This window comes from Salmo salar, chromosome ssa14 (genome assembly GCF_905237065.1).
Source record: "Salmo salar chromosome ssa14, Ssal_v3.1, whole genome shotgun sequence".
Taxonomy (NCBI): Eukaryota; Metazoa; Chordata; class Actinopteri; order Salmoniformes; family Salmonidae; genus Salmo; species Salmo salar.
Genome location: NC_059455.1, coordinates 17,720,831 through 17,743,798, shown reverse-complemented (window position 1 = coordinate 17,743,798; position 22,968 = coordinate 17,720,831). Strand labels below are relative to the sequence as shown.

At 43.4% G+C, this 22,968-nt stretch overlaps 1 protein-coding gene across 2 annotated transcripts in view; it reads right to left on the bottom strand.

Moving 5' to 3' along the window:
• The window catches only part of LOC106568848 (ephrin type-B receptor 1), a 300,730-nt gene that overhangs the window by 25,858 nt on the left and 251,904 nt on the right, over positions 1-22,968 (bottom strand). The window contains exons 8-12 of one of the 2 annotated variants that reach the window (XM_045694009.1): positions 17,878-17,986; positions 17,014-17,078; positions 12,360-12,548; positions 5,623-5,870; positions 1,456-1,671 (exon numbers count right to left, since the gene is read on the bottom strand). In XM_045694009.1, the coding sequence (XP_045549965.1) occupies positions 1,456-1,671; positions 5,623-5,870; positions 12,360-12,548; positions 17,014-17,078; positions 17,878-17,986 (827 nt within the window). The remainder of the gene's footprint in view (positions 1-1,455; positions 1,672-5,622; positions 5,871-12,359; positions 12,549-17,013; positions 17,079-17,877; positions 17,987-22,968) is intronic. The other variant, XM_045694010.1, reaches the window with a different exon arrangement.

The following is a 22,968-nucleotide window of genomic DNA, read 5'->3' as shown; positions in this document are numbered from 1 at the left end:
GACAACCTGTCAATCAACCGCCTTTCCGGGTATCTCAGTGTTCACAGACAGACAGAGACAGACACACACACAGACACACACACAGTCAGGAACACACACACACATACAGACTCAGTCACACACTTCGCACCCACACACACACACGCTGTTGAGTTCTAATAATAATACTCTTCTGACTGAAGGAAGACGTGGGTTTGTACTGTTGTTATCATGTCCTTGATTTCACAAAGAACACCGATGTTTAGATACATAAGAACTAATTTTAGTCTTCTATTGTTGTACTACCTTGATACCTGACTCATGAATCCTTTGTTATGATGCCTTAGAACCTCTATATTTAGAGCATTTTTGTGTTTGATCGTTGATGATTAGAAAAAAAGGTGCTATCTAGAACCTAAAATGGTTCTTCGACTGTCCCCATAGGAGAATCCTTTGAAAAAACATTTTTGGTTCCAGGTATAACCCTTTCGGTTCCAGGCTTATCCTTTTGGGTTCCATGAAGAATCCTTTCCAGAGGGTTCTACATGGAACCCAAAAGGGTTCTACCTGAAACCAAAAAAGGTTATCCTATGGGGACAGCCGAAGAACCCTTTTGGAACCCTTTTTTCTAAGCGTATGCAGTGGAATTATATGTATTTCCTCATGTACATATAAATAATTTCCCAAAAGTTTACCTCACTAAAGAAGGGACTCTGGTATGGCACCAGGCTGACTGTAATTCCTCCAAACTGTCAGGAGCAACCAAATAATAAACCACTACATATATCCAACTAATTATCAGATTCAAATGAAAGTCAATGCAGGGCACACAGTCGGCTACACTAACGTTGGTGACTAATAATTACAGATCTGTTCCTCTGTGGTGTTAATTAGGGCACAAACCCTTCCATGATGCCCGAGTAATAATAGAATCTGTCAGTTTAAGGGTCTGGGATGCCCTTTCAGTTTGCATGCATCCTACGCATCCCAATGAGAAAGGGGCCTTCCTCTAAGTCTGCATGTCTCTGCACTAATGAAGATGTGACAGTACTGCTGCGTGACTAGCGGGAAGAGGGAGGAGAAGGAGGAGAGAAGGCTTGTGGAATGTTAAAGAGAAGAGACAGAGGTGGAGTTGAGGTGAGGGAGAGTGGTGAAGAGGACTGAAAGGAAATGCCTGAGAGATGGTCGCACAAACTGTTGTAGTTCTTTAGATGTACCATTTACCCCTATTGTACTCAAGCAGTCCTATACACACACACACACACACACACACACACACACACACACACACACACACACACACACACACACACACACACACACCAAAAAGGAGACATATCACAGTTTCCTTGTTCTATGTTGCTTGTTTTCAGCAAGTTGCTATGTACATTGCTGGCGACCTACCTATCCATTTCAAAGTGTAAATGTAGGAAAACATCAGAACAAAACACTCAGAGAGTAGCTAGTAGGACATACCAGAGAGCTGGTGTAGGAGGGGTCAGAGGTATCGTCCTGGAGGTAGCGCGACAGCCCAAAGTCAGACACTTTGCAGACCAGGTTGCTGTTGACCAGGATGTTGCGAGCGGCCAGGTCTCTATGGACGTAGTTCATCTCAGAGAGGTACTTCATGCCCGCTGCAATGCCCCTCATCATGCCCACCAGCTGGATAACGGTGAACTGACCGTCGTTTTGCTGCAGGAGAGAAGAGATGGAGAGAGAGAAAGAAACAGATAAATGAGGATCGTTAGTGTCATTACCATTGTTATTATTGTGATCGCCGCCATTTTCTCTTGCTGCAGACAGGAGAAGACGACGGCCATATCAAAATAAACTTTTAATTTGCAGGCCTTTCCGAAGGAGATGTTGACAATAAACAAGCAATACTTCACTGATTCCTGCACTATTTGACAGCATTAGGCATTGAGGTGTGTCGACCAGACACGGTTGTATTCGATTGCATGGTTCTATTTGATTGCAATGCAATTGATTTGACAACCGCAACGACATGACACTAACACAAGCACATTCTGCATGCTATGCCACATATTCTGTCATATTACATAAAGGCCATGCCTAGCCAACATTGTCCTGACACGGAGAGAGTCTGTGCTGAAGATTCCGCGTCCTCTGGGATCTCGCTCCCAGATTAGAAAACCCTGCGGATGCATCTGTGACACCACAGCCAGGAAGTAAGGGCAAACTTTTGTACAAGGGTACAAGATCTGCCGTCAGACATATGTACAATGTTCATACACACACAGTGTGACAAACAGCCTAACCTGATGCCTATCTGAGCGCGACCTACTTCTACAAGACAGAAAACAGTTTTTTTTCTGTGTCTGATTATGTGACTGAATCTTGAAGCCTTACGCTTAAAGTGGTTTGTTCTTCAGATTTTTACGCTAGCAGCTTTTGACACAGTCCCAGACAGCCCTTGTCTTGCATCTCATCACCTATTTTATATCAAAAGGAAAGGGTATGCTTTTTGATTCCCAAATTGGATTCTCCAAACACGATCCTATCAAAACTAGTTGTTAGAGGATGTAGTAAATATGGTACATCGTCCATCACTGTGGGTAACACACACACACACGGAGGAGCTCTCTCCCCAAACCCTTCCTAGTTCCTCCCCGTGTCTCCAATGCTCAGAGGAGCTTTGAACCCGACACATACTAACAAATAAGAGGGTAGGGTAAGATCGATGGGAACACAAGTCAGATGTGGCGGCTAGCAAAGCCAACTTCAAAGGGTCCCTTTAAACCAGCAGTAGATCAAAGTGAAGAGGAAAACCAATCCATGAGATGGAGGAAGAAGGGACGGAGAGAAAAAAAGGGTTGAATATTGATTAAGCTGTACACTCGCTCGTTCCTTACCAGCTACAAAAGAGTGAGGGGATAGTTCATTAAGAGCTCGGGGCATGAGTGGAGAAATTAAATGAAGACGGAAGTTGGCTATTTCAGGAAGTCTTCGATGAGGAGAAGATGGAATTGTGTTCGGTTAATTTTCAAATCTTCTGGAGTTACACAGAGGTCTCTATTTTCAGCTGGTGTGAAGGCAATTTACCTGTCCAACATCAGCTCGCTTGCGCTGAGGTGGGAGGGGTGGCAATATTTGAGTTGTGTCCTTAAAAACAAGTGACCATTTCATGCATCTCTAAAGGGAAGTTTTAAGACCCAGAAAAAGCAGGTCTTAACGGTAATGCAGTTGATGATAGTATTGGTTTTGAGAGCAGGAGCTCAGCCTATCCAGCCATGACGCACAGGGCCCAGGGGAAGAGAGATGTTGCTTTTGTGCCAGTGAATCTCGTATTCAGAAACATTAAAAAAAGGGTTTCCCCCCATTTAATTTGATTAAAAACCAAGCATAGCCTACTCTCCCTTTAATCAACGCTGGTGTAGCAGTTTCGCATAGGTCTGTCTTTTTATGCTGGCCATTATCCAAGTAGCCTATGAATAAAGGGCTCTACTGAGAGTTATACTGGTGCTACTGAGAGCCACTGAAAGTCTACTGGTCAACTGAGAGTGCTTTGACATATTTTGGAGGTTTGTGCCCTCATGCTTTTTCATTATTCACAATTCACATACCTGCATACTTCATTTCACTTGATTGAGTAGGCTGTTCATCCCCATGTTCATCTCCCATTCCCCTCGTCTGATTACCAAAGACACGTTCCTCCAAACTATTCAATCCTATAATGCCATATCAAGGGCCGATTTTTTTTGAGAATCTTCCCGCACATAGGCAACGATACAATTGACAGGAGCCTAGTTTTTTGTATAGACGCGTGAATGTTATGTGTAAAGACACTAAGGCCAACGTGTGCACACAGTGCCATAGAACGAGAGAAGCGATTTATGAGGTCATGCTTCTGACCCCATCCTATTTAGAAATATTGTTGTTGTTTTCAAAAACAGATTGCTTGTTTTCCGTTTCATATCAAGCCCTTCATAGGCTACCCTTACCTTAGGACTCGACTACTAAGGCTGGTTCAACAGCAATGCTGTCATGCCTTTTTTTATCCTGGTCTTGCAACGTAGTCTATCCATAAAAGGTGTTTAAATGGTCTATTCGTCAGAGGGTCTTGAATTGAAAATATACTGCACATCCTAAATCAGACACACATAAGCCTACTTGCATACTTCATTTCACTTGTTTAAGTATCCATCCCTATCGCCAAAGAGCGCCTCTCATCCGGTTACCAAATACGCACTTCAAACGTATTTAAATTACTCAGTCCTATAGTGCAGCATCAATGGTAGGCCTAGGCTATATTTTGCTTATTGAGATTTTGTGTCACACACATACAATACAATTTACGGTAGCCTAGTATTTTCATTTGAGGAGAAGTGCAATGCGTAAAGACATGTATGCTAGGCTCGTTGAAGTCAATTACAACAATGTTGACTGCCAACATTCCAAGCATAGTCTATTGAGAAAATACTGGATGTTTTCATTTTTTTTACTGTTGCTATTACTCATTACTATAGCCTAGGCTATTAGATAAGTTGTAGAATTAATCAACAATGGACCAGGACAAGAATATTCCATGCCCCAGCCGAATTGGAGTTGATGACAACTCAAAGACCATCAATAATCTACAGAATTTAAGACAAGCACATGCAGTTTTAAGCCATGGAACGCATTGATTGGCCAGTGAGTGGCCAAGCCCTCGTCACACCTGCAACTTGTTTATTAATCAAAACCCCAAATATTTCTGACACACCCTCAGACCTATAGCGCTACTGCCAGCGCTTAGATCATGGTTCCGCAACTGAAGGCCCGTGAGATGAATTTGGCCCGCGGGTGGTTTTATTTGGCCCCCCAAGTTTTCTGTGGAATTTTCATTGTTGGACATAAGACTGTAAAAACACTAGGAAATCAGCTCCAAGTGATTTTAATTTAAGAAATCTGTTCCCAATTATTCCCACGTATAATATAGAGACACGTGATCATATACAAATGTAAGCAAGGTTTGAAATTATTATGTTTTAGTCAAAGATATCTTTTTGGGGCTTCTTGCGGTCAATTTGCAGCCTACAAATTATTTTTAATTATGTTCCGGCCCCACTACAATCCACTCCAGGAAAAAAATCGTTCAGCAACTGAATCTAGTTGATGATCCCTGGCTTAGATTTACCTTTGCGTTAGGTTAGTTAAAATAGAGCTCAATGTGCTCTAATCCTAAACCCTATTCTTGGCTGTAGAACTCTACAGTACATTGCCATGGCCCATGAACTGCATGTTTATTGCAGTCACAAATGTTCTGCATTATATATCATCATCTCTAATTCATATGCGTTTTGTCAATCCACAAACAAGCTGCAATGCACATATATGATGATATATGTTGCACTAGCCAATTATGTAAATAAACTATTACCACAGTATAACATTTCTATAAAGATACTACAAAAAGACATGGTAAACTGTGTTAATAAATTATTAATTAGGCATAGTCGACTGAAAACTCTCCATATTCCTGGAGCTATATTCATAATGTGTCTCATAGTGGGAGTGCTGATCAAGGATCAGTTTTGCCTTTTAAATCATAAGGAATAAGATTACATGTACAGGGAGACCAGCTGATCTTAGAGCAGCTATTTTACTCTAAGATGCTTGATACACACATGCTCTATAACTCACCCTCAGGAAGGAATCAAGGGCCCCGTTCTCCATAAACTCTGTGACGATCATGACTGGCCGACTCTTGGTGACCACGCCCTCAAGTCTGATGATGTTGGGGTGGTCGAACTGTCCCATGATTGACGCCTCGGACAGGAAGTCCCGCCTCTGCTTCTCCACGTATCCTGCCTTCAGGGTCTTAATGGCCACGTAGATCTCCCTCTTGCCTGGGAGCTTCAGACGTCCCTTGTACACCTCACCAAACTCACCTGGGGGAGAGAGTGTGTGGTTATAGCACAAGATCAACAATCTAGAGAGATCAAGTATTAGACCTAGAGATTTCGGTAAATAGGAATCCATTAGATTGTGCTAGTGCAAGACCTTAAATCTGGCTCAATAAACTTTCATTGACCACGGATCCTACACAACATGCATGTTGGACCATAGTTCACTAGCAGTGTTTTCACTAATCAAAACGACAGTTCGTGACCAAAAGTATGTGGACACCTGCTCGTCCAACATCTCAATCCAAAATCATGGGCATTAATAAGGAGTTGGTCCCCCCCTTTGCTACTATAACAGCCTCCACTCTTCTGGGAAGGCTTTCCACTAGAAGTTAGAACATTGCTGCGGAAACTTGCTTCCATTTAGCCACAAGCGCATTAGCGAGGTTGGGTACTGATGTTGGACAATTAGGCCTGGCTCACAGTCAACGTCTCAATTAATCCTAAAGGTGTTCGATGGAGTTGAGGTCAGGGCCGTGTGCAGGCCAGTCAAGTTTCTTCCACACCGATCTCGAACAAACCATTTCTGTATGGACCTCGCTTTGTGCATGGGGGCATTATCATGCTGAAAGAGGAAAGGGCCCCCCCTAAACTGTTGCAACAAAGTTGGAAGCACATAATCGTCTAGAATTTATTGTATGCTCTAGCATAAAGATTTCCTTTCACTCGAACTAAGGGACCTAGCCTGAACCATGAAAAACAGCCCCAGACCATTATTCCACCTCCACCAAACTTTACAGTTGGCAATATGCATTCGGCAGGTACCGTTCTCCTGGGATCCGCCAAACCCAGATTTGTCCGTCGGACCGCCAGATGGTGAAGCGTGATTCATAACTCCAGAGAACGTGTTTCCACTGCTCCAGAGTCCAATGGCAGCGAGCCTTACACCACCCCAGCTGATGCTTGGCATTGCGTATGGTGATCTTAGGCTTGTGTGCGGCTGCTCGGCCATAGAAACCCATTTCATGAAGCTCCCGACGAACAGTTATTGTGCTGACGTTGCTTCCTGGGGCAGTTTGGAACTCGATAGTGAGTGTTGCAACCGAGAACAGACTATTTTTACGCGCTACGTGCTTCAGCACTCGGAGGTTCCATTCTGTGAGCTTGTGTGACCTACCACTTCTCAGCTGCGCCGTTGTTGCTCCTAGACGTTTCCACTTCACAACAACAGCACTTATAGTCGACCGGGGCAGCTCTAGCAGGGCAGACATTTGACAAAAGGTGGCATCCTTTGACGTGCCACTTTGAAAGTCACTGAGCTCTTCAGTGAGGCCAATGTTTGTCTATGGAGATTGCATGGCGGTGTGCTCGATTTTATACACCTGTAAGCAACGGTTGTGGCTGAAATAGCCGAATCCACTAACTTGTACTATTGTATATACAGTTGAAGTCGGAAGTTTACATACGCCTTAGCCAAATACATTTAATCTCAGTTTTTCAAAATTCCTGACATTTAATCCTAGTAAAAATTCCCTGGCTTAGGTCAGTTAGGATCACCACTTTATTTTAAGAATGTGAAATGTCAGAATAATAGTAGAGAGAATTATTTATTTCAGCTTCTATTTCTTTCATCACATTCCTAGTGGGTCAGAAGTTTACATACACTCAATTAGTATTTGGCAGCATTGCCTTTAAATTATTTAACTTGGGTCAAACAATTTGGGTGGCTTTCCACAAGCTTCCCACAATAAGTTGTTTGAATTTTGGCCCATTCCTCCTGACAGAGCTGGTGTAACTGAGTCAGGTTTGTAGGCCTCCTTGCTCGCACATGCTTTTTCAGTTCTGCCCACACATTTTCTATATGATTGAGGTCAGGGCTTTGTGATGGCCACTCCAATACCTTGACTTTGTTGTCCTTAAGCCATTTTGCCACAACTTTGGAAGTATGCTTGGAGTCATTGTCCATTTGGAAGACCCATTTGCGACCAAGCTTTAACTTCCTGACTGATGTCTTGAGATGTTGCTTTAATATATCCACATCATTTTCCCTCTTCATGTAGCCATCTATTTTGTGAAGTGCACCAGTCCCTCCTGCAGCAAAGCAACCCCACAACATGATGCTGCCACCCCCGTACTTCACGGTTGGGATGGTGTTCTTCGGCTTGCAAGCGTCCCCCTATTTCCTCCAAATATAACGATGGTCATTATGGCCAAACAGTTCTATTTTTGTTTCATCAGACCAGAGGACATTTCTCCTAAAAAGTACGATCTTTGTCCCCATGTGCAGTTGCAAACCGTAGTCTGACATTTTTATGGCTGTTTTTGGAGCAGTGGCTTCTTCCTTGCTGAGCGGCCTTGAAATACATCCATAGGTACACCTCCAATTGACTCAAATGATGTCAATTACCCTATCAGAAGCTTCTAAAGCCATTACATAATTTTCTGGAATTTTCCAAGCTGTTTAGAGGCACAGTCAACTTAGTGTATGTAAACTTCTGACCCACTGGAATTGTGATACAGTGAATTATAAGTGAAATAATCTGTCTGTAAACAATTGTTGAAAAAATTACTTGTGTCATGCACAAAGTAGATGTCCTAACCGACTTGCCAAAACTATAGTTTGTTAACAAGAAATTTGTGGAGTGGTTGAAAAAGAGTTTTAATGACTCCAACCTAAGTGTATGTAAACTTCAGACTTCAAGTGTATATATTTGTTATTTAACCTTTATTAAACTAGGCAAGTCAGTTAAGAGCAAATTCTTATTTACAATGACGGCCTACACCGGCCAAACCCGGACGGCAGTTGGCCAATTGTGGGACTCCCAATCCCAGCCGGTTGTGATACAGCCTGGATTCAAACCAGGGTGTCTGTAGTTTTATTAATGTATTTTTATTTCACCTTTATTTAACCAGGTAGGCTAGTTGAGAACAAGTTCACATTTACAACTGCGACCTGGCCAAGATAAAGCAAAGCAGTGTGACACAGACAACAACACAGAGTTACACATGGAGTAAACAATAAACAAGCCAATAAAACAATAAACAGGTCAATGACACAGAAGAAAAAAAGAAAGTCTATATACAGTGTGTGCAAAAGGCATGAGGAGGTAGGCAATAAATAGGCCATAGGAGCGAATAATTACAATTTAGCAGATTAACACTGGAGTGATAAATGAGCATATGATGATGTGCAAGTAGAAATACTGGTGTGCAAAAGAGCAGAAAAGTAAATAAAATAAAACAGTATGGGGATGAGGTAAGTAGATTGGGTAGGCAATTTACAGATGGACTATGTACAGCTGCAGCGATCGGTTAGCAGCTCAGGTAGCTGATGTTTAAAGTTGCTGAGGGAAATAAAAGTCTCCAACTTCAGCAATTTTTGCAATTCGTTCCAGTCACTGGCAGCAGAGAACTGGATGGAAAGGCGGCCAAATGAGGTGTTGGCTTTGGGGATGACCAGTGAGATATACCTGCTGGAGCGTGTGCTACGGGTGGGTGTTGTTATCGTGACCAGTCAGCTGAGATAAGGCGGAGCTTTACCTAGCATAGACTTATAGATGACATGGAGCCAGTGGGTCTGGCGACGAATATGTAGCGAGGGCCAGCCGACTAGAGCACACAGGTCGCAGTGGTGGGTGGTATAAGGTGATTTGGTAACAAAACGGATGGCACTGTGATAGACTGCATCCAGTTTGCTGAGTAGAATAATGGAAGCTATTTTGTAGATGACATCGCCGAAGTCGAGGATCGGTAGGATAGTCAGTTTTACTAGGGTATGTTTGGCGGCGTGAGTGAAGGAGGCTTTGTTTTGCGAAATAGAAAGCCGATTCTAGATTTGATTTTGGATTGGAGATGTTTAATATGAGTCTGGAAGGAGAATTTACAGTCTATCCAGACACCTAGGTATTTATAGTTGTCCACCTATTCTAGGTCGGAACCGTCCAGGATGGTGACGCTAGTCGGGCGGGCATAACTAGTGACACTTTAAGCACTGAGATGCAGTGCCTTAGACCCCTGCACCACTCTGGAGCCTTGAGTAAGCCTTGAGGTGGTACCACCCAGCACATCTAGAAGAGAGTGTATTTCATACCGAACTCCACCCTTGAGATGACATAGAGGCACGTGATTTGAACCGCTAGGGGCAAAAAGACAGATTTACAAAAAAATACCAAACTATATAACTTTTGCAACAAACTCTCAAAATGAAGACCATTAACAGACAGGCTGTCGCTGCTGGCATTGCTGCTGGCATAAGTGTTTTTCTATGAATGAGGGCGCTCTTCAGGGAAGGCTGTCTAGTCAAACCATGTCTGGTCTGGTCATAAGGTTCCCCAGCCTGTTCTCGGAATATCAGTCCAGTTACTGTTAAAACAATTATTCTAAGAATGGTTCATTGTCATTCTAAGAATTTCCTGTAACTTCCAATTTTAGGTAGTTATGACTACATACACATACATGAGCTTTCATTGTAGCTTTCATTTTAAAACTAGTAGTAGTAATTTCATTTTGAAACTATTCTGTCTTGCTTCCTTCCAGCTCAGCATCTGGGGAGGAAATTCATCAATGGAAACTAAAAGAGTAACAACCCAACAAATTCACAGCAAATATCTAATATTTCCTGTAATTAGCAAATCCCCATCCCTCTTTCCTTCCACTCCTCCATCTCCCCCTATCCTTCCCTCACACAGTGTTTCCTATCATGCAGTGTGTCCCAGCCAGACCATGTGAGTCTATTCCAGTCCTTGTCTCATTAGCCTGCATGGTGTTATTTTAGTCTCCGTATGAATCAACACACATCAGCATGTCCTCCATACAGTCAACAAGGTCTGGCCTGGCTCACTGAGGAAGGACATGTCGAGAGAGAGAGAGAGAGAGAGAGAGAGAGAGAGAGAGAGAGAGACTAATGCATCACAGGGCACATGTAACATGGGTAAGGAGGTTGGAAGAGGTCAGTGGCAAAATACTGTACAGTGAGGGAAAAAAGTACTTGATCCCCTGCTGGTTTTATACGTTTGCCCACTGACAAAGAAATGATCCGTCTGTAATTTTAATGGTAGGTTTATTTGAACAGTGAGAGACAGAATAACCACAAAAAGTGTTTTTTTACACTCTTAAAGGGAGTGCTCCTAATCTCAGCTTGTTACCTGTATAAAAGACACCTGTCCACAGAAGCAATCAATCAATCAGATTCCAAACTCTCCACCAAGGCCAAGACCAAAGACCTCTCCAAGGATGTCAGGGACAAGATTGTAGAGCTACACAAGGCTGGAATGGGCTACAAGACCATCGCCAAGCAGCTTGGTGAGAAGGTGACAACAGTTGGTGTGATTATTCGCAAATGGAAGAAACACAAAAGAACTGTCAATCTCCCTCAGCCTGGGGCTCCATGCAAGATCTCAACTCGTGGAGTTGCAATGATCATGAGAACGTTGGGGAATCAGCCCAGAACTACACAGGAGGATCTTGTCAATGATCTCAAGGCAGCTGGGACCATAGTCACCAAGAAAACAATTGGTAACACACTACGCCATGAAGGACTGAAATCCTGCAGCGCCCGCAAGGTCCCCCTGCTCAAGAAAGCACATGTACATGCCCGTCTGAAGTTTGCCAATGAACATCTGAATGATTCAGAGGACAACTGGGTGAAAGTGTTGTGGTCAGATGAGACCAAAATTAAGCTCTTTGGCATCAACTCAACTCGCCATGTTTGGAGGAGGAGGAATGCTGCCTATGACCCCAAGAACACCATCCCCACCATCAAACATGGAGGTGGAAACATTATGCTTTGGGGTGTTTTTCTGCTAAGGGGACAGGACAACTTCACCGCATCAAAGGGACGATGGACGTGGCCATGTACCGTCAAATCTTGGGTGAGAACCTCCTTCCCTCAGCCAGGGCATTGAAATTTGAGTCGTGGATGTGTATTCCAGCATGACAATGACCCAAAACACACGGCCAAGGCAACAAAGAAGTGGCTCAAGAAGAATCACATTACGGTTCTGGAGTGGCCTAGCCAGTCTCCAGACCTTAATCCCATAGAAAATCTGTGGAGGGAGCTGAAGGTTCGACTTGCCAAATGTCAGCCTCGAAACCTTAATGACTTGGAGAAGATCTGCAAAGAGGAGTGGGACAAAATCCCTCCTGAGATGTGTGCAAACCTAGTGGCCAACTACAAGAAACATCTGACCTCTGATTGCCAATAAGGGTTTTGTTTTGCAGAGGGGTCAAATACTTATTTCCCTCCTTAAAATGCAAATCATTTTATAACATTTTTGACATGCGTTTTTATGGATTTTTTTGTTGTTATTCTGTCTCTCACTGTTCAAATAAACCTAGCATTAAAATTATAGACTGATCATTTCTTTGTCAGTGGGAAAACGTACAAAATCAGCAGGGGATTTTTTCCCCTCACTGTACATTTGCACACATAAATAAATATTGACCCACAAAGATATCCAACACACAACTGCACCCCACCCTCCGCACACCCCTTCACATCCACTCACACACGCACACACATTCATTCACATTTACCTGCACCAATGACCTCTTCGATCTTGACGGTGGACACATCAATCTCCTTGGCGAACTCCCGGACGGCCTCATTGGGGTCCTCGTAGGTAAAAGGGTCAATGTAGATCTTCATCCCCGGAGAGCCTGAGAAGTGGGTCGGGCAGCCCAGTGGGGAGGTGCAGTTAGACATGTCGGCTCTCAGGGAGAGCTCTAGAACCAATCAGAGTGGCCAGTGAACAATCCAGAATAGAGTAAAGGCTTTGTACATGGAAGGTGTTTTTGGTGGTGAAATGGGAAATGGATGAAGATTGAAATATGTCCATATGTCCACACAGTATGTCATATGTTGTTATGTCCATGATGCATATGATTGCAAAGTGCAATAAAAAAAAACGACTTGTGCATCACATTAATACAACCTCTCAAAAGGTTAAAATGCATTAGTAAAATGAATTATTTTTCTTTGGGTGGAGGCGAACAAGCAAGCATGTGTGAATGGATTTGAATTACAGTAATTACAGTAAAGTCCATTAAGGCTATACTGTTTGCTCCCTATAGAAATGAGAGAAAACAGAGAGACACACAGACAAATCGAGAGAGATGAAGCGAGAGAACAAAAGAACGCACGAGAGAGAAAAATGCAGACAGATTTTTTTCTTTCCTCTCCCTCAATACATTCCTCTCTGCCCTTTGATAGCGGAGGAACCAATTTCCCCACCGCCTCTCCCAATAGGAACTCATAAACTGATAAACCCGCCTCGCTATCATGCGTCTCAGATAGGTGAGTACAGTTCACTGTCTTGGGATGTCTGGGAATGGAGGATCACTTGGCTTGGGGCGTAGTGAGAATGATATTCAACAAAATGCAATGACAACACAGAATATGTGTCTGAAATGCCAACCTATCTGCTATATCTTGTACTACATTTGACGAGAGCTACATGGGACAGCCGCGTACTAGGGCTCTGGCCAAAAATGATGCGCTATATAGGGAATAGGGTGTCATTTGAGATGCAGCTAAAGACAGATCCCAAAATCCATCCCAACACTTCAGAGAGCTGATTCTCTCAAAGACATTGATTGCCACTCAGACTGATTTTTACAATATGGCAACCATGATTGAAATGAACCCATCTTCTCTTCCCAAACCTCATTCATCTACATGACATGCAGCACATAGGCTAAGCAGAGTCTCGAGTGGCTGAGGACTGGCTGAGAGGGGGATAGGAAGGACAGGATCTAGTCAAGGAGGGGCTCAGGGCACTTTACCTATAGCTCTTGGCTGGAAGCCCTGTCTTGTTAGTACACTCATTACATTGAACCTTGACTCTGTGGAATTGCTTATTAGAGACTCTATAGAGATTGGATTACAGCTAATCAATAAGAGGGTTGAGAGCTCGGCATTCTATAATGACGTTCTGGACATGTGTGTGACTGAAATAAGGGCAGTAATACTGGTAGACACATCTCAGGAATCGGAGGCCTGGTAAACACACAAGTAAATAGGAATGCATACACACGTATACACCACAGGAAGTTGGTGGCACCTTATCTGGGAGGACAGGTTTGTGGTAATGGCTGGAGCGGAATGAGTGGAATGCTATTGCGTTTCCATGTGTTTGATGCCATTCCATTCGCACCGTTCCAGCCATTATTATGAGGCATCCTCCCCTCAGCAGCCTCCACTGGTATACACATGCAAACATATGCACACGCGCGCACACACACACACGCACAAACTTGAATCCATTGCCTTTTTCCATATTCCACAGAGCCGAGTCCACTTTCATGTATAATTTAATTAGCTAACCGCTTATCTCCTCCCTCTCTCTGGTAAAGCCCTGTTAAACTAGGATGCATCTTTTCATGGCCCACCGATAAAAAATAGATCCAAGCCTTAATATTTCATGGCTCCTTGATCTGTGCGTACGGGCCAAAGTGCATCCAAACCTCCAGGTTTATTTTTACCCAGTTATAAAACAACAAGGCCCATTGGGAGAGGGGGAGAGAGAGCGAGAACTATAACTAACAGCTCATGACACAGATGTGGCTCAAAAGTGCACCTAAACTAATATACTTCCTAGCGCCATAATGTACACTCGCTACAGGCAACACATACAAACTAACATCCCGTCTTGCGTTCTCCCCATTACGAGTTCAGATCTGTTCATAAACAAAGTTAATTAGCCGACGTCTGATGCGAGAAAATCATTCATCAGACACACACTGCGACTTATTAAGGCAGAGATCATAGAGAGAAAATCCACAACAGTCTGCAGTCTGCACGCAATAAGGGATCAACACGCCGCTGGCCTGGATCGTAAATGTAAATCTAACTCCATCAAGCCCGCAATTACCTTCTTCGTGAAATATACGGCAGTTCGTCGAAGAATCTGTCATTTCCGGGGTCGTTTTTCCAATGATAGACGTAGCTGTCAGAATAGTCTGGGCCCTTGAGAGATGGTGGGTATACAGTCGGCTGTCTGTCTATTCATGCACACACCAGATGCTGAAGCGCAAACAACAGCAGCTGAGACAACTTGTTGATGGATAAGGTAAAAATGTGTATGTTTGAGTGTGTGTGTGTGTGCGCGCGCACATGTGGGTGGGTGACACATGGATACATGTATGTGGGAATGTAGTAACTATGTATTTTGTGGGAGTTTGTGAATGTCAGTGAATGCGTGTTGATAAATGGTGACAGGTGCCCGTGATGTGTGTGGGCGTGCATGCGTGTGTGAGTGTGTGTGTGTGTGTGTGTGTTTCTGTATTTGTGTGTGTATGCCATAGGCCTACATATATGGAGGCTAGCAGATGTATGTGGCTCCATTAGTGTGTGTGTGTGTGTGTGTGTGTGTGTGTGTGTGTGTGTGTGTGTGTGTGTGTGTGTGTGTGTGTGTGTGTGTGTGTGTGTGTGTGTGTGTGTGTGTGTGTGAAGCCTGTGGAAGTGTGTGGGTGTGTGTAATGTTTATGGATGGCTGTTGATAACTACTTTGTGCCTCTTGAGTACACAGTACAGTGTGTGTATGTGTGTGAACAGCACTGGAGTATTTACCTATCCAGCCAAGCGAGAGTTGATGTCAAAGAGAGATGTAGGGAGGGAGGGAGGGAGGGAGGGAGGGTAGATAGATAAACTGAATGTGTGCATCCCCAAGCCATCTCCCTCTTGTCTTTTCTGCCTCTCTGATCCTTTCCCTCTCTCTTCCTCTTTCCCTCTCTGCTCTCTCCTCCTTTCCCCCTATCCTCCTGTCACTGTGTCGCTCCTCTCCCCACTTCCTCTTCCTCTCTACCCCCCCCCTCCATCTCCCTCCATCTGGATCTCATGGCACCAGATCCACTGGGACTGCGTGCTAACATCTGTAGTCTTTAAGCACTGACACCCATTACCACGCTATTACCATTCACTGACATGGACCAGTCAGCCATATACAGTCTGGTAGCCTGCCAACTAGGGTTTGTGTGTGTGTGTGGGGGTATTCATGTTGGTGTGGGTGCATGCGTGTAGCCCCCATAACGTCAACACTGACAACATGTTGGTTCACTCACTACAGCTATAGACCTCTAGTTTTTCAAGGGACAATTCAGCGATTTTACACATTCAGTCAAATCCCCAAACTATCCCTTTAATGTTTTAGGGTTTGCATGTTCATTTCCCACCCACTGCACCAGGCATCAACAGCTTTAGACTCCATTCCAAGGGTGAAAACCAGAAACACTGTTTTCGCATTTCAACCGAAAAGAATCAAAGTGGCGCTGTTTCTTCCAATGAACAGTAATTACAAAAACGTCCGTCAAATCAGGAAGAGAAAAGATCGGACACAATGTATTCCTAAGTATTAGTATTAGTTAGCGGGAGAGAGTGGAGGGAGCAAAAACAAGATGAATAGGTACACTTTTCGCTTTTTTCCCCCTCCACTCCAAAATGCTCAATTGATGATTAGCGCTGTAACCGCTGTTAGCATCTCTCACATCTTTTGTTTATTTCTCCACTCATGTTAATTGCACTCACTCACCCTAAAATAGCCTCTGACAGAACCAAATCTGAGCACTGACTCTGTGAGTTTGAATGGGGTAGGAAAAAGAAGCAGCCATTTTATCTCCCCCTCTCTCTGGCTCTTTAATGAGCTCTGGGCTACGGCTGCTTTAACCGTGACAAAACTGAGCCAAGTAGCAAAAGATTTCTATCTCAGTCTCGACAAAACCCTATCCCCTATAAGTAAGCACTCTTTTAGACAGCTCGGTCGGCCTTCCGACAGGCTCGGTTTCGACTGGCGTACTGTTTCTCACGCATGCTCTTGCTTGCCTTGCTTTGAGGCAACTTTGCGGTGTGAGTCAACACGTGACAGGACCCTGGCTCAATCATGGTTAGATTACACAACAGCCCAGATGCGTGTCAGTCAATGTTACTTAGAGCAGAAAAGGGATGACTGGTTCCCCTCTATGTTGGATCAGGAAGGAGAACCATTAACATCTGTGCTAGAACATGGAGGGGTCATTTTTTCCCTCAGCGTGGACAGTGGTCGTCAGACCCGCGTGGTGTCAATCACCGTTACAACCCTGAGAGATGAGTGTCAGTCAACGTCATCTAGAAAGTGGAAAGGCTGTTTTTACAGAGAATGTCAGAACATTTAACAGAAGCGTTTTGTCCGGCAAGGCGCTGCGGTGGTGAACTCACCTCTTCCTGTGCTGTAATGCTGTAACTTGTCGCTGTACACCGCTTCCTTGGTGTACACCCGTTTCCTGAACGAGAGAGAGAGAGATAGAAAAGTTCCGAAAAGACAGGATAAAAGGAGGAGCAAAGAGGAATCATTACATCTGTCTCGGAGTCTCACTAACTGAGGCCTGAAAGCGACGCGGTCTGAAATTGAATCAGTGGCTAAGGGTTAGCGGTAGCTGCACCGCCCCAATTGAAGTCTGATGAGAATGAGCTGGTTTTTAATTAGAGATGTGATAGCACGTCTGTAGCTTTTCATCCGTTTTCCTCCGTCTCTCTTCTGCTCACTCCGTCATCAAAGACCCTGTCGTGTCTGATGGTCGCTTTGCTACTGGTGACAAATGGCGCTGCTGCAAATTCTAAATTCAACTTTAACTTTTCTAAAGAGAGAGGAAAGGGGAAAGGTAGCGATGTGTTGTAACAAACTGTCTAGAATTAAATTGGATTCAGTCAGTTAACTCAGATCAATGCAGTGTGAACCCTTTGTAGCACTGTAAAATTGATCATTAATAGAGAAGCATACTAATAATACAGATATGGAACTTAGGTTTCATTTAAACGTATTTTACCTCCTGTTGGCGAAGTGTGTGTGTGTGTGTGTGTGTGTGTGTGTGTGTGTGTGTGTGTGTGTGTGTGTGTGTGTGTGTGTGTGTGTGTGTGTGTGTCATTGCTGGTGGACCTATTGTAATGTCTGTGTGTATAGCCTTTGTCTGTGATGCGGTGTGGTGGTAGGTGAGACAGACCTGTGTGTGTGTGTGAGAGGCACAACTTTTGGACATGTCTAACATAAACACAGTCAAGATGGTCATGTCGACTGTACAGTACCTGCTGCAGACGATGGAGATGGCCACTAGAGAGACGATGAACACCACTCCTGCTGCAGCTGACCCTGCGATTAGAGGAAGCTGCTCTCTCAACTCTGACTTATAGTCATCTACAGAGACAGGGAGAGGGGAGGGGAGTTAGAAAGAGAGACAGACGAAGAGAGAGAGAGAGAGAGAGAGAGAGGAAGAGAGAGATACAAATAGAGAGAGAGAGAGAAACAGAGAGAGGGGGAGGGTAAAGTGTAAAGACAGGCAGAGAAGAGTGTGAAAGGAGGACAGGGAGAGGAGGAGAAGGTGGTGTGAGGGGTATGGAGAGAATGTAAAGAAAAAAGAAAAGGTGCGGGAACAGAAAGAACAGCATGGTTAGTCCAGGTGGACATGAGTATTGAGAGAACACATACACTCCTCAACGTATTTATTTGGACAGTGAAGCTAATGACACAATACATTATTTACCATTCATTTCTATTGGGCACAACACAACCCGAAACACAACCAAAACAAACTGCAAATGCATCCCACAAGTTTGTGGAGTCACAAGCTGGATGTAGTCATTGCGTGCTAGTAATATGAGACCAAATACTACACTTCTGGCTATACTGTAAGTACATTTGTCCAAATACTTATGATACCTTCAAATGGGGGGACTAGATACATAAAGTGCTTTCATTTCCAAACAGTAAAACAGATATGTATGAAAATAACCTCAAATAAAAGGTGACATTCTGTATATAGACGAGTTAGCTGGCAATGTTATGAAAACAATGCACGCACTTCGATGAAGCAGAAGTCCGTGTGTTCTTATGATTCTGGACAGTCAGATATCGAGCGACAATGACACGAAGCCATGTGGGGAATCATCGGTGGCTTGTTTCAGCTTGTTGTATCTTGTTATTGATACCACGTCTTGTTTTGAGGCGTTTTGATTCTTCTCATCTCTATGCTAATATGGCTCAAATTCGCTAGCTAGCTAACCAACAACTGTAACAATGTATTTGAGAGACAACAAGTGCTCATTGTGCAAATATATTTATGTTTTCAAAAAAGATTTGAAGAGGAAATATAGTTTACATGTTGTCCACTACATGTTGTCAAAACTGCCTGTTTTGCTCCACCGTTGCACACGCATCGGTTTTGTCCAAGCAAATACAGAGGGAAGTATAGGCTCCTCAGCTCTGAGATGTTGAGTGCAACACATTGAGCGTCACCATGGTTTGGTAACAGCCTATACGTAGAGTTAAGCCCTGCAGACTGTCACCTGTACATTTCCATAGAAGAGACCAATAGAGCGAGCTCAAGTGAGAGGGAGGGAGCTGTGAGAGAGGTAGAGAGAGGGAGAATGATCGATAGAGAGAGTGTTTTCTGTAGCCATTCCTAATCCCTCCGGTCACAGTCTGACAGACATAAAAGACCACCTTGAAATTTCTACCGGGGATGTTCAGACACAAGCTGCTGTTAGACAGTCAGATATACAGCTAAACGTTAGCGGCCGAAAGGAGGAAGAATGGCACAGGAGTTCAGAGGGGAGCCCAAAGAACTTCTAAAGGCACACTAAACTGCCTCAGTCCTATATCGTGTCTTTGTGTGGCTGTTTTAGGGCCTTAGGGCTACTCTATTGGTGTTTCTTGAGCGAGATTTAGCATGCTGCGGGCAAACTGAAATTCGCTTTACAGCAATGGGACAAAAGGAGAAGTCTTTAGAGTGGTGATATAGTATCTGAAATATCTATAAAATAAGAAACTAAAAGTACACTTGATAGTGTGAATTATAGTCCTACTCTTTTGTTCCCTGTAAAGTCAGTGGGCTATTTCTCTATGCTGCTGAAGGAGTCTCCTAAACTCAGACAGGTGTAAATTATGATTGGCTTGAGCAGAAATCAACTGTCTGAGTGCTAGCTAACAGTAAATAACAGCACATTACAATCAGTCATGTAGGGCTGGGTGATATGGTCATATTTTTTTTTACTTATGGGCGATTCATGATTTACAGTACCAGTCAAAAGTTTGGACACACCTACTCATTCAAGGGTTTTTTGTAAATTTTTACTATTTTCTAAAATGTAGAATAATAGTGAAGACATCAAAACTATAAAATAACACATATGGAATCATGTAGTAACCAAAAAAGTGTTAAACAAATCAGAATATATTTTATATTTGAGATTCTTCAAAGTAGCCACCCTTTGCCTTGATGACAAATTTGCACACTCTTGGCATTCTCTCAACCAGCTTCATGAGGAATGCTTTTCCAACGGTTATTCCCTTCACTCTGTTGTCCAACTCATCCCAAACCATCTCAATTGGGTTGAGGTCAGGGGATTGTGGAGGCCAGGTCATCTGATGCAGCACTCCATAACTCTCCTTCTTGGTCAAATAGCCCTTACACAGCCTGGAGGTGTGTTTTGGGTCGTTGTCCTGTTGAAAAACAAATGATAGTCCCACTAAACACAAACCAGATAGGATTGCGTATCAGTGAAGAATGCTGTGGTAGCCATGCTGAATGTGCCTTGAATTCTAAATAAATCACAGACAGTGTCACCCCCACACCATCACACCTCATCCTCCATGCTTCACAGAGGGAACCACACATGCAGAGATCATCTGTTCGCCTACTCTAATACGGAACCCAAACCGTCTGCGCATGTGCGCCATGGTGCGCTATCGTGCATACATTTATTTTGTCCCCCTACACCAAATGCGATCACGACCCGCATGTTAAAATATCAAAACAAACTCTGAACCAATGACTTTAACTTGGGGACAGGTCGAAAAGCATTAAACATGTATGGCAATTTAGCTAGTTAGCTTGCACTTGCTAGCTTATGTGTCCTATTTAGCTAGCTTGCGTTTGCTAGCAAATTTGTCCTGGGATATAAACATTGAGTTTTTATTTTACCTGAAATGCACAATGTCCTCTACTACGACAATTAATCCACACATAAAACTGCCAACCGAATCGTTTCTAGTCATCTCTCCTTCCAGGCTTTTTCATCTTTGAACTTATATGGTGATTGGCATCTACACTTTCATAGTATTACCATGACAACTGGCAAAACAGTTTGTATTTCAATCACCCACATGGGTATAACCAATGAGGAGATGGCACGTGGGTACCTGCTTCTATAAACCAATGAGGAGATGGGAGAGGCAGGACTTGCAGCGCAATCTGCATCAGAAATAGAAAGGAGTTCTATTTTAGCCCTTGGCATCGCAGACGCTCGTTGGTGCGCGAGAGCAGGGTGGGTGCAATAATTGAATAACATGGATTTCTAAATTTATTTTGCGACACTCGGGCACACGACGTGTCCAGTCTGGTCAGCATGTAAGTCTCACAAAGACACGGCGGTTGGAACCAAAAATCTCAAATTTGGACTCATCAGACCAAATAACAGATTTCCACCAGTCTAATGTCCATTGCTCTTGTTTCTTGGCCCAAGCAAGTCTCATCTTCTTCTTAGTGTCCATTAGTAGTGGTTTCTTTGCAGCAATTTGACCATGAAGGCCTGGTTCACGTAGTCTCCTCTGAACAGTTGATGTTGACGTGTCTGCTACTTGAACTCTGTGAAGCATTTATTTGGGCTGCAATCTGAGGTGCAGTTAACTCTAATTAACTTATCCTCTGCAGTAGAGGTAACTCTGGTTCCACAAATTCCACAAATTAACTTTTCCTGTGGCGGTCCTCATGAGAGCCAGTTTCATCATAGCGATTGATAGTTTTGGCGACTGCACTTGAAGAAACTTTCAAAGTTCTTGAAATTTTCCAGGATTGACTGACCTCCATGTCTTAAAGTAATGATGGACTTTTGTTTCTCTTTGCTTATTTGAGCTATTCTTGCCATAATATGGACTTGGTCTTTTACCAAATAGGGCTATCTTCTGTATACCACCCCTACCTTGTCACAACACAACTGATTGTCTCAAACGCAATAAGAAGGAAAGAAATTCCACAAATTAACTTTTAACAAGGCACACCTGTTAATTGAAATGCATTCCAGGTGACTACCTCATGAAGCTGGTTGAGAGAATGCCAAAGAGTGTGCAAAGCTGTCATCAAGGCAAAGGGTGGCAACTTTGAAGAATCTCAAATATAAAATACATTTAGTTTTGTTACTTTTTTTTGGTTACTACATGATTCCATAGGTGCCATGATTGATTCCATGATTCCACTGCATTTCAAACAGTCAGCAATAATCTAATGAATTCAGGGCTTGTGAAGTTATACCGAAGCCTTCCACAACCATAAGATCCACTAATAATTAAATTATTTTATCAAAAGTCTGTCTCTGTCAGGTTTTCAAGTCTGTCTATGAAAATGCCCTTTTTTTTGTTACAAATGTAACTAGAACGATGCATAATGCACATTTACTAATAATGACTCACTTTTTGTAGCTCCAGGTCTCATCAACAATCTCTCAAGCCCACATGCTAGTGATTAGCCAATAAATCTTTATATTTCAAGTTTAGCCAACTCTATCTATTTGCTAGCTAAGGTTGAACAGTTGAATTGTTATGAACACACCCTTCTGTCCATCTTCAACAGTTTGAAATGGTGGAGACGTGCATCTCGTCATTATATGTGACCGATCGCATTGATTCAGTCTTATGTAGAAAAATGTGAAATTATGTTTTTTACATTGGATAAAAGTAGAGACACAGACCTCCAAAATGGTATATCATACACTGCAGTTGAGGAACAATGGGAAAGTAATTCTTCTTTCAAAGTTGATAAACTTGTAACCTCACTTCTGAGAAAATGGCCAATCATCTCCTCCTCATTGCACCTGTCAATCAAATAACTGAGTGAGTGGGGTGATGGTGGGGGGTGAGGAGACAACTGTGGGAGGCATTTGACAATGTGATGACAGACAGATATGAGGGATTGTCGACTGTGAGAGGAGGGGGAGAGAAGAGGAAAAAGAGAAGATTCAGAGAGAAGGATGGAGGAGGGCAGCCAGTGAATAAGGTGATGAGACAAGTGTAGGGTGGGGTGAGACAAGTGGAGGGTGTTGTTGACACGGGTGAGAAGAGGTGGGCCAGGGGGACGCAGGGAGGACAGGGGAGGCAGACACTACATAGGGTGAGGGATTTAGCGG